General features: G+C 41.2%; 1 protein-coding gene across 1 annotated transcript; it reads left to right on the forward strand.

Moving 5' to 3' along the window:
• The first annotated feature begins 5,561 nt into the window (after positions 1-5,561).
• LOC110706139 (ERAD-associated E3 ubiquitin-protein ligase component HRD3A-like) lies at positions 5,562-11,751 on the forward strand. Its single transcript, XM_021884047.1, has 6 exons — positions 5,562-6,207; positions 6,675-7,166; positions 8,692-8,907; positions 10,149-10,472; positions 10,601-10,843; positions 11,224-11,751. Exons 1-6 carry the CDS (start codon positions 5,668-5,670, stop codon positions 11,440-11,442), a joined length of 2,034 nt encoding a protein of 677 aa, XP_021739739.1. The 5' UTR covers positions 5,562-5,667; the 3' UTR covers positions 11,443-11,751.
• The last annotated feature ends 253 nt before the right edge of the window (positions 11,752-12,004 follow it).

Genomic DNA, 12,004 nt, shown 5'->3' on the forward strand with positions numbered 1-12,004 from the left:
GGCAGCTTGTGATTGGTTCCCTTCTAAATTATTTAATTTTAGAATAATTATTTAATTAATTATCAAATAAAAAAAATAAAAACCAAAAAATAACAAAAAATAATAAAAAGTAACAAAAATTATTATAAAAAAATAAAAAAAACAAAACCTGCTGCCAGTTTGCCACCAGCCCACCACCACCACCATCCAGCCCATTCCGGCCACCTCACCGCCAAACCCCTTGCCGCCGAGGCCAGAAATGACAGGCACGCCGGAGGCCAGCGGCTTTCCACCCCTTCCCTCCCCTTTTCGATTCTGGTCACCCCACACAAAACCCCCTTCCCCTCCCCTTTTTGATTCCGGCCACCCCACCCAAAAACCCCTTCCCCTCCCCTTTTCGTTTCCGGCCACCCACCCAAAACCCCCTTCCCCTCCCCTTTTCGATTCCGGCCACCCACCCAAAACCCCCTTCCCCTACCCTTTTCGATTCCGGCCACCCACCCAAAACCCCCTTGCCCTCCCCTTTTCGATTCCAGCCACTTCACCCAAAACCCCCTTCCCCATCCCTTTTCGACTATTTCCGGCCAACCCACCATCCCACAAAACCCTTCCCCTTCCTATTTTCGGCTGCCGAAACCCCTAAAATCCTCTCTAAAGTGTTACAGGTGGTTTCGGGGGTGGAGGGAGGCGAGGGGGACGATTTCGGTATATGGTTTCGGGGGTGGAGGGAGGCGAGGGAGGTTAGTGTTACAGGTGGTTTCGGGGGTGGAGAGAGCCAGTTTTGTGGAGGTGGAGCGGTTTTAGGGGAGGTTTAGGGGGTGGAGAGAGCCGGTTAGGGAGGGGGTGGTTCAAAGAGGGCCAGGGAGGGGAGTGCCACCACCAGTGGTTGTGAGCTGGTGTTGGCTTGGTTTTTTTCCCCCTTTTTTTCTATTAATTTCACTTTAATTTTTTTTAAAGTTAGTTAATTAAGTAAATAACATTAATAATCACCAATTACAAGCTGCCACGTGGCATAACTAATGTTAATGACTAACACCGTTAACGGAAATGGTATGTTGTGACATTTACCAAAAACTCAGTGGTATTTGGAGTATTAAAAAATTTTGTGTGGTATATGGTGAATTTTTGAAAAACTCAGTGGTATATCATGAAAAATCTGTATCTCCCTTCTCCCATCAATGTGGGAGATTTGAATTTTCCTCTATTTTATTTTAATCAAAAATAAAATAAAAATGCAAGGCAATCAACAAGCCCCAAGTGTCACATAGAGGGAGAGAGTAGGTGAGGACCACCAAAGGGGGGGGGGGACCCAAATAACATTGCTCCCCAAGCCAAGTACCAACCCTAGTTCCCCACACAAAACAGGACCACCTCGCCACTTGGCTAGCTGGCAGCCTGCCTTGGCTGCCAAGGCTGGGCTGCTGGCAAGCTTGCCCACGCACCTTTGCAGCCAGCCAGCACACGCATGCGCTGTTGCTTGTTGCGTGATGTTGTGCGAGTGGCGTGGTGCTTGGTGCTGCTCGCTAGCACACACGCACATCCCAGCATGCCCAACACGATGTTGCTTGGTGCGGCTTGCTAGCACAAACACGCACAACCTATCATGCCTAGCAGCTGCTGCTTGGTGTGTGATGTTGTGCGATAGGCGAGGCCTAGGGTGCTTGGTGTGTGCCGCTGCCTAGCACGCATAACCCATAGCACAAGCACGCATAGCGTACTGCGGTGCATGTGCTATGTACTGCCTGCTTGCGGTAGCGCTGCCTAGCAAGCACTCGCGTGCTGCTGGCCTTGTGATGCTTGCGGGGTTGTGCTTAGCCATGCCCAGCATGTTGCGATAGCTGGTGCTGCTATGCTAGTAAGCACGCCCATCCATGCTTGCACAGCCACAGCACGCACACACGCATGGCACGCATCTTGCAATGCTTGGGCCATGCGATGTGCGTGTGCTAGGCGATGCTAGGCACACATAGGTTGGTGACCTCGCCTAGCCTAGCACTCGCATGGCTAGGCCAATTTGAGGATATGAATAGGCTCAAACTTGTCGTTTGCTTGATTCCACGTCTCGTCGAATTCGTCTCGTCGAATTCTAAATTCGACTCGACTTGCGACGCTCGGTCTCGACGCTCTAAGCTCGATATCCGACGTCTTTATTTGTAATACTCTAACGACTCATTTAATCCTTCAGATTAATTCTTCGTCTCGGATCAGTTACTCGATTGGGTGAGACCCGAAGGGTTCAGTCAAGATTAATTTCTAATATTAATTACACATTAATATTACTAATCGGAAGCGGCCTCCACCTAGACATTCCGATCACTTGACCTCACTGAAGAATTAGCTTTCTAATAATTCTGAACCCTCTATCGGAATGATACACTTGTTGGAAGGACACCATTCCTTTCACTATGAGAACATGATTGTCATAAATCATTTGCACGGGTATTGGTTTAGAACTATACCGGATCAACCTATGAGAATACTTTAAGAGGTCTAAAAATCGTCATAAGTATATTTCTCATTATTGCTATCGGAACCTCTTTCCTCGACCATGAGTATTGTAAGTTCTCTTGTTTGAGTACTAGTCCGTTTTGATGTTGTCAAATGTCTACCGTAAATGGGGATTATAACGGCAACACTCAGGCGGCTAGGTCCTCTTAGTAAGGGAAGTTAACAATGCAAGACTGGGAATGTCCCCCTATTAACAATAGGGAACATGTCTTTGTTGTTTACAAGGCCTCTCGAAGAGCAAGATTGTGAAAATGCATAGCCATGCTCAGATGGATTCAGAAATCATCTACGTATTGACAGTCGAACTCGGAAATCGAGAAGCACTTTTGGACGCAATAAGGATGACGAAGAATCTTACCTTATAGTTCATGAAGAGACATTAAGTGAAATAGGAAATGGGTTGTACACTAATTGCACACTTGAATTGCCCGAAAGGAAAAGTGGGAGATTGAAAGCAATGGTGTCCTTCCAACAAGTGTATTATTCCGTTAGAAGGTTCGAAATTATTAGAGAGCTAATTCTTCAGTGAGGTCAAGTGATCGGAATGCCTAAGTGGAGGCCGCTTTCGATCAGTAATATTAATGTGTAATTAATATTACGGCTTAATCTTGACTGAACCCTTCGGGTCGCACCCTAATCGAATAACCGATATGAGACAACGAATTAATCCGAAGGATTAGATGAGTCATTAGAGTATTACGAACAAAGACGTCGGATATCGAATTTAAAGCGTCGAAACCGAGCGTCATAAGTTGAGTCGAATTCGGAATTCGACGAGACGTGGAATCAAGCAAGCGACAAGTACGAGCCAAGTCGTAGTATCTCATTGGCCTAGCCATGCGAGTGCTAGGCTAGGCGAGGTCCCAAACCGCATGCGTGTTAGCGTGCCAAGCATTGCCCAACATTCGCTCATCGCACAACACGAGCATCGCAAGTTGCGTGCCATGCATGTGTGTGTTGTGGCTATGCGTGCATGGCTATGCGTGCTTGCTAGCATAGACGCACCAGCCATCGCAGCATGCTGGGCATCGCACAGCATAACTCGCAGCATTGCAAGCTATGCGTGCATGTGTTGTGGTTGTGCGTGCTTGCTAGCATAGCAGCACCAGCCTCAACATCGCAAGGCTAGCAGCACGCAAGTGCTTGCTGGGCCTCGCTAGCACGAGCATCGCAGCATCACACAACAGCACGCATCGCAGCAGCAGCTCACATTGCGTGCATGGCCTGCTTGCTGCACGCATGCGTGTGCGAGCTGGCTGGGCAACCCAGCCCTGGTGCTAGGCGTAAGCTGGGCAGCCTTGGTAGCCAAGGCAGGCTGCCAGCCAGCCATGTGTGTGTGGTCATCCCGGTCAAAAGTGGGGACAGGTCTTATGGCCTTGCTTGGGGTTTTGGTCCCCCCCCTTGGTGGTCCTCACCTACCTATGCTCTCCAAATGCCACTTAGAGTTTGTTGATTGCTTTGCATTTTAATTTGTTTTTGATTAAAATAAATTGAGGAAAAATGCAATTCTCCCACATTGATGGGAAAAGAGAGATCAAGGCTCCCTTCCCTATAAATACCCAAGTTTTAGGTTTGGGAAAAATCACTTGAGTTGAACTCAATAAGGCTTCTCCTTGAAAGTGAGAAAACCTTTAAGTTCTTTGGTCAAGTCCCAACTAACCTTCGGGATAAAGACCGCTCGGGTCGGGTAAAGGCCTACGCACTTGCGAGGCTAGATCTTTCAAGTAAGAGCTCGTATTTGAGTGAAGCACACGTCGAGGGTAAGAATGCCACTTCTCTTTTGTTGTTTAATTATGTGATTGCATGTTTAGTTACCTTAATTAGTGTGCGGGTCTTGGGAGGGTTTCTCTTCCACGTAGTGTCGAACACTTCGAAACCCAACATTAAGTTCGTAAAAGTCTAGTAATTTTGTCTAGCCCCGTCTAAGCTACGGGGTAGGGGCCGGTTCGGGGAACAAGGGTGAGAGACGTTGGAGGTCTTGCATTTGCAAGTCTCGAGGTTTTCCAAGTCCGAGCTCGTGATACGAGCGAAGCACGCGTCAAGGGTGAGCGATTCTCATCCTTACTTTCTCTCTCTTCCCTTTATGTGTTTATGCTTTCCTTAATTGCGTGTCATGTTGTAATTATTATGCATGCGATCCATTTTGCGGGTTTTGTTTCCGCGCAGTGTCGGACACCGCAAAACCCAACAATTTTGCCACATGTTGCCTTCCTACTGGGACACGTGTCGCCCTTTTACTAGGACACGTGTCACTATAGGATTGGACCATGTGATGAGGTATTTTTTACCCTAAACAGTAAGTGGGGTTGATAGGATAGAAAATAATAATAAATTTTTTCCTTCATTTTTTTAATACTTGCTACACTTTCCTAAAATGGAAATGTCATAATATTTGCAACACACTAAAATTGGAAAGTTTTTTTCTTGTTGGAAGTTGTACTATTAGGCCATGTTCACTTCACCTTATTTTTGATGAAATGAAATATTTTTACTTAACTGAAATTATATTTACTAACCTGAAATTAATTATACTAAACTAAAATTATTTTTACAGATTTTTAATTATATTTATTCTTTGAAGTTACTGATTATTACTAAACTGAAATCAAATTAAACTTATTTTTACTAAACTGAAATAAATTAGGTGAAGTGACTAGGACCTTAGTCTTATTTAAAGCTCATGGCCCCACTATCCTAATAATCTCTCATCCCTATTTTTATTTTTATTTTTTTTACATCATGTGAGACCTAATTTTCTTAAATATCGTGAAAAAGTGTGTTGTAAGTATTAAAAACGGAGGAAGTACTTATGAAAGTGAGGTTAGTGAGAAAGAGAAATAATAAAATAATAGTGAGTCCCTTTTATGTATAGAGGTGTTGCAATTACGATGAAACATACGTAAAATGATAGCGTTGTGATTATTACGAAATAAAGGTTGGCTAGAAAAGTCGCAGTTTTGTTTGTTAGCTATGGTGGCGAAAATTGATTGGATACGCCACGCCAAATCGCCAATGTACGAAAAACAACGAACAACCAAAAAAAAAAAAAAAAAAAAAAAAAAATTTAAGATTCAACAATATAGCAGTATTGGTAACATAACAGGATGAACTCACACATAACAACACTAATCAAAATCAAAGAATTGAAAAACAAATTCAACCACCTATCGACGGCAAAAAATGCGGCAACTATTCAGGCACCTGATCTTCATTGTGATTTTCTCTCTCCTCCCTCTGAGTTACCTTTGCCGGCCTTACGTCCTCGTTCTCACTCAAGATGATCTCAAAGAATCCGTCAACAATCCAACCGAAGAACACCCCAATCTTGACTCTGATCCCGACTCATCCGACTGGGACGAGTTTGGTGGAATTGAACCAAAATCCGAAGACGAACTCGACTCTGGGTCATGGCGGTTTATTCTTGAACACGACGAAGCGGGGAGACATCAAGATGTATCATTGTATTACTCAGGGGTTTCGAAGATGGTGGGTGCTGCAAGTTCGGGTGAATTGAGATTGATGGAGGAAGCTTCATCGGAAATTGAGGCTGCTGCTAAGAGTGGTGATCCTCATGCTAGGTCTGTTCTTGGGTTTTTGTATCATATGGGTATTGGTAGAGAGAGGAATAAAGCTAAGGCGTTTTTGTACCATTATTTTGCTGCTAATGGGGGTAATTTGCAGTCTAAGATGGCTCTTGCTAATTTCTATGCTCGCCAAGATGTAAGGGTTTGTCTTGCTTAATCTTTGATTTTCGATTTTGCATGTTATTGACATTGAATGAATTTATTAGTTGCGACAAATGAATTTTTTTATGGCTCACAAATAATACCCTTTGTTGCGACTAATAAGAAACGGAGGTAGTATATTGTTTTGATGATGATTTTGAAACTGGGTTGCATTTGTTATAATGCTTTGGTATTCCTATTACAAAGAAAATGTTCATAATTTATTGGGGAAACATGGGTTATAGTTTCGTTTAGAGCCACTACATGCACCGCTATAGAATGTCGAATTTGCTGTTTAATTTGGGTCTTTATCAAATGTTTATATGGTGGAGTCAATTTGCATGTTTCTGATATTACTGTAATTTGTGGTGAGTAACTTGTATGGAGTTGTTTGCTTGTATTTGGTTGAATTTGCATGTCTTTCGTGTTGTCTAGTGATTAATTGTGGTCTCGTTGCTGCAGATGTATGACAAAGCAGCTAAACTATATGGTGAATTAGCTGAAGTGGCGGTGAATAGTTTTTTGATATCTAAGGATTCGCCTGTTGTTGAGTCAATAAGGATTCATGTTGGAGCCGAGGAAAACAAGGAAGCCTTAAGGAAGTCGCGAGGGGAAGATGATGAAGATTTTCAGATATTGGAATACCAGGCACAAAAGGGCAATGCTGCGGCAATGTACAAGATTGGCATATTCTATTATTTTGGACTCAGGGGATTGCGTCGTGATATTCCCAAGGCATTATCCTGGTTCTTGAAAGCAGCCGAGAAAGGAGAACCCAAGTCCATGGAGCTTCTCGGGGAGATATATGTAAGGGGAAGTGGGGTGGACAGGAATTATACAAAAGCTCTGGAATGGCTTACTCTTGCAGCTAAACAACAGCTTTACTCAGCTTATAATGGCATTGGATATTTGTATGTCAAAGGTTATGGGGTGGAGAAGAAGAATTATACAAAGGTAAGATCTTCTTGCCATGAGCTGCGTGTTGTCATGAACCTACTTTTGGTTTTTAACTTTGCTGCTAACTGGTTTTTTATTCTGAGCTGTCAGTCCATTTAAATTAATTGCATTTAGTGGCTCAATTGTTTTAGATCAGAGTATAGTGTGGTTGGAAAAGTGCGTACTGTGTCTGTTGAGTTGTAGAAAACCCAAATTCACTCACATTAGCTTTTTTTTATCTTACTAGCTGAGAGTTATCTGTATGTGTCCATAGTTGAAGGTCTCTATATAATCCATACCAGCATGGTTGAATTCTCTTCCACAGCCCGGGGGGGGGGGGTGTTTAGTATCTTATTTGGATTACATTGAGTAGCTTAAAGTATAGTTAACAGACGTGAGTGCAAAAGAGAACTGCCACTGGGGCATAACATGCATGCTCATGTGTGCACGATAGCTCTAGCTTTTTATGCTGTCAAGTAGCTTTTATATTGTGGTTTTTTCAGCTAGCCATTGAGCAATTGCATTCCCGCAAGTACTGTCTAGTAAAGATGACAATATAGTCTGGATCTAACCCTTATCTGATCTGTTCGAAGAAAGAAAATCTGAGCCGAATCCGAAAAATAATAATCCGAATCCGACTCTGTTTTAAAAAATCCGACTCCAAGTCGGAGGAGGGTTGGAGTCGGATTCTACTTAGAATCCAACTTATCCGATCCGACTCCGACTTTTATATGTACTTGTACTTATATATTTTTATTATTCTATTTATGGATTTATAGGTCTTTGGCATTGATTATATATTTTGTTGCTATTGATAATTGGGTCAAAATAAAATTGAAAGTCCGGTCGAAGTCGGATGCTGGGTTTTTACTCGAATCAGAGCAGATTCTCGGAATCGGATATCAGAGTCAGAGGCAGATTAAAAATCTGACAGCTTGTGGGTCAGATTCGGATTGGATGCAAAATCCGAATCTGATCCATTGCTATTCCTACCGTCCAGCAGTGCTTGACTATAAGAACATTTCCAGGCCACTATAAGCTGCCATTATGTGCCTAGATTCATTATAGGTAACCTAAATCTCTAGAGCCTAGACACCTTATGGTCCTTTCAAGGCCTCTATATTTGAAAGTAGAAACCAAAACTGCTTGGTAACTATTTTGTGTGAAAACTACTCAAGTAACCATATCGAAGCCCAGATTAACACCAAAAAAAAAAAAAAAAAAAAAAAGAGAAAGAAAAAAGAAAGAAAGGGAGACAGACTCTGAGAATTCCCATCCTACTTGGTCTGGATCATGTGAAAGATGTTTCAGCAATTAGTTTCTGCATTTTGGATTAGGGATTTAAATTATGAAAGCTATATAAATTTGTTGAACAAGTTTTAATGATCTTAACAATTTATTTATTTGCAAGTGTAAAAATTTGCCAGGTACCTGCATCTCTTTTCTAATTCTCATGATTTTGCTTAGATAGTGTTGGTATTTATTTGTTCTGTTTTTATATTAAGAATTTCAGTTGTCTTAGGCAAAGGCTTTCTCTTGACAGGCAAAGGAGTTATTTGAAAAAGCGGCTTATAATGATGACTCTGGTGGCTTCTATAATCTCGGGGTATTGTATCTCAAAGGGATGGGGGTAAAGAAAGATGTGAAGCTGGCTTGCAAATATTTTATAATGGCTTCAAATGCTGGTCAACCGAAGGCTTTTTATCAGTTAGCAAAGATGTTTCATACTGGTGTGGGTCTGAAGAGGAATCTTCAAATGGTAAGCTGATTTAGCTTGCTTTCTTAATTGTTGACATGACATGACTTTTTAAGCTGTTCTCTTCGTCACTTTTCATTACACTTCCGATCTGTGTTTGGTTCTATTTGAGGGGTGTTATGAGTTTTTGTTATCATGCAAAGTGTGTCATAAAGGGAGATGGAATCATTGGCTCTAGAACCCTATTTCAAAATTCAAGGGTTTGGCTTATTAGTCACTTTCATCCAATCCTTCAGTTCTTCCCATATTTCCTTTTTTTTTTTCTTTTTTTTTTTTTTAATTAACCGCCTCCCTATTCTCTCCTCCTCTCCTGCTTCTACTCACACTCTGTTCTCCCCATTCCAACCACTCCTTCCTGCTGTCTCCAACCTCATCACTGCTCAACTTTAGTCACCTTGATTCGTTTACTGGTACCTCACCTTTTTTTTTTTCCTCTTTCTCTCGCCCTCCCCCTCAGTCTCTTTACTGCAACCACTTGCTGTGGGCTGTGAGGGCCCCTTGTCTTAGTCCAAGTTAAAGGTGCCGCTGCCAATGTTAAGTGAGCTAGTGAGAGTTGTGAGAGTAGGGTTACAGGTAAGTGAATCTTGTAATTGATCCGTCCATCGAAATACTTGATCACCATTAATTCGGTTAGTGTGAGTGTGATTCATAAGCTCATGAAGTAGATGAATATTTTCATGAGGTGAAGGTGGCAAGATCTGGTTAGTATAGTATTAAATTTTATGCAATTGCAATATTAACACGTTACATGGTTTGAATGAATGTGAAAATGTGAAATGGTGCAAAATCGAAAAAACACAACATTCTCTTTATTATAGTGTTAACCCCCTCGAGTCAGGAGTTACCTTTCGAGTTGCATAATAGGTCTTGCTTTAAGGGTATAATTGTCCTAACCACACCCCAAAAATGAAATAATTCACAAATGAGCACAATTTTTTGGGACACCCAAAAAAAACGGGCATATCTATATAGGACATAGGGAGTTTCAAATTTACAGAGGTCCAATTAGTATCAATGTCTCCGACAGAATTCTGATGAAATTGTACTTCAATTAGGATTATCTCCATATGTATTTCTTAGGATAGTAAAGAATATTGACTTCTATGCCTAATTTTGCCTACTAAAACTGTATTGTGTACATTTTGGTTTCTACGATATTCTTTTCTGCATAATTTTAGGTGCAGGTTGCACTTAAAATAATTTTAACTTAATTTGGTTTAATGTTGGGTTAATTTGATTTTCAGGCCACTGCATTGTTCAAGGTAGTTGCTGAACGGGGACCATGGAATTCCTTATCTAGGTGGGCATTAGAGGCATACTTGAAAGGTGATGTAGGTAAAGCATTACTCTTGTACTCCAGGATGGCAGAACTGGGTTATGAGGTAGCACAAAGTAATGCTGCATGGATTCTTGATAAATTTGGGGAACGTAGCATGTGTATTGGAGCTTCTGGGCTATGCATAGATGCTGAAAGGCATCAACGTGCACACTCTTTATGGTGGCAGGCTTCTGAGCAGGGTAATGAACATGCAGCGTTGTTGATAGGAGATGCATACTATTATGGTAGGGTATGTATCTCTAAGCAAATCTATTTTTCTGTGCATTGGAAGAGTGAATTTTTAGTTTTAAATTTTGGGAGGTTGTCTATGTTTGAAAATTTTCATTGCTGATCATTGTTATCTTAATTTCTTTTTAGGGTACGGACAGAGATTATGAACGTGCTGCTGAGGCATATATGCATGCAAAATCTCAGTCTAATCCACAGGCAATATTTAATCTTGGGTACATGCATGAGCATGGTCAAGGACTTCCTTATGATCTTCATCTTGCAAAACGCTACTATGATCAAGCTCTGGAGATTGATTCTGCAGCAAAATTACCTGTCACCCTTGCACTTACAAGCCTATGGGTTCGGAAAAATTACGCCAACAGTTTTCTGGTGAGTTTAATCAGTTGTTTGCTTTCACTGAAATACTATCCACAAGTCATTAATTGAATGATACATTGAAATTTAATTTATCAAGATGCAAATGATACATTTGAATTTGATCTGCATATGACGTGACAAATGTCAAGCAGGTATTGTTCTCCCATCAAAGTTCCTTCAAAATTTTGTAACAGATTGAATAACGAGTGTATTATTACAACCTCATAAAACATATAAACAATAGCCATGAACAATTGTCCCCCTGATTTAGCTCCCTGGTAATTGTTTTCCCATTAAAACCTAATCCTTGACTACTCATTACTTAATCATACCATGTAAGCCCTTGTTATTATAATAGTTGGCAGCAATGCTAATGTAGTAGTTTATTACAGGTGCACACAATTGATTCTCTGCCAGAAGCCTATCCAAAACTTGAAGCATGGGTTGAAAACATCATCATGGAGGAAGGAAATGCAACAATACTTACTCTTTTTGCTTGCCTGCTGGCGGTTCTTTACCTTCGTGAGTGGCAACGTAGACATGCTGTTGTTCCACAGGCTGATGATGCTGCACAACAGCTGAACGATCAGCTCATCCAAGCACCACATTGACCTGCCATGTATGTGTAGTTTAGGGCCCAAAGGATTGTATGTCATGAGCTAATTCCTTTCCCTTTGTTGAAGCTGTTGTACATCTGTAACTCTACAGCAGCCTTGTTTTGGAGAGCAATTGTTAGCCTCTTATGTTAGCTGATTTGATCTTTGGTATTTTTCTGCTGTTAATCGGTAAAGAAGTGTATCGAATTTTATTAACCAAAAAATACACTATTCTCCCATTACATGTGATAGTTTTTATGACAATACTAAAGTGGCTAATGCGAAAAAGTAGCTATCAGCATTGCCGCATAGTAAAATTTCAAATCAGTTGATCCAAATGCAAAACTGAACTTTTTCCAGTGCTTAATATGTTTGGTTTCCTCAGTAGGATCTAACCCATTATAATCTCTCCATTCCTTCATTATATATGCTTATTTGGATTAGAATTAGAAGACTTCATTCTAGACAGCTCAAATGATAGGAATTGAAGTGTGAGAAATAATCTCAACCACATTATGCAGATTAACACTGTTGAATGAGATCTTTTTGATCTCCAACTACCGAAATCATTGCAGTA

The sequence above is a fragment of the Chenopodium quinoa genome, unplaced genomic scaffold (assembly GCF_001683475.1).
Source record: "Chenopodium quinoa cultivar QQ74 unplaced genomic scaffold, ASM168347v1, whole genome shotgun sequence".
NCBI lineage: Eukaryota > Viridiplantae > Streptophyta > Magnoliopsida > Caryophyllales > Amaranthaceae > Chenopodium > Chenopodium quinoa.

Excerpts from the sequence above, each read along its gene's own strand:
- LOC110706139 (XM_021884047.1), top strand. The coding sequence starts at position 5,668 with ATGCGGCAACTATTCAGGCACCTGATCTTCATTGTGATTTTCTCTCTC. Across the intron at positions 6,208-6,674 it reads ATTTCTATGCTCGCCAAGAT|ATGTATGACAAAGCAGCTAA; the intron begins GTAAGGGTTTGT and ends TCGTTGCTGCAG. Across the intron at positions 10,473-10,600 it reads ATGCATACTATTATGGTAGG|GGTACGGACAGAGATTATGA; the intron begins GTATGTATCTCT and ends ATTTCTTTTTAG.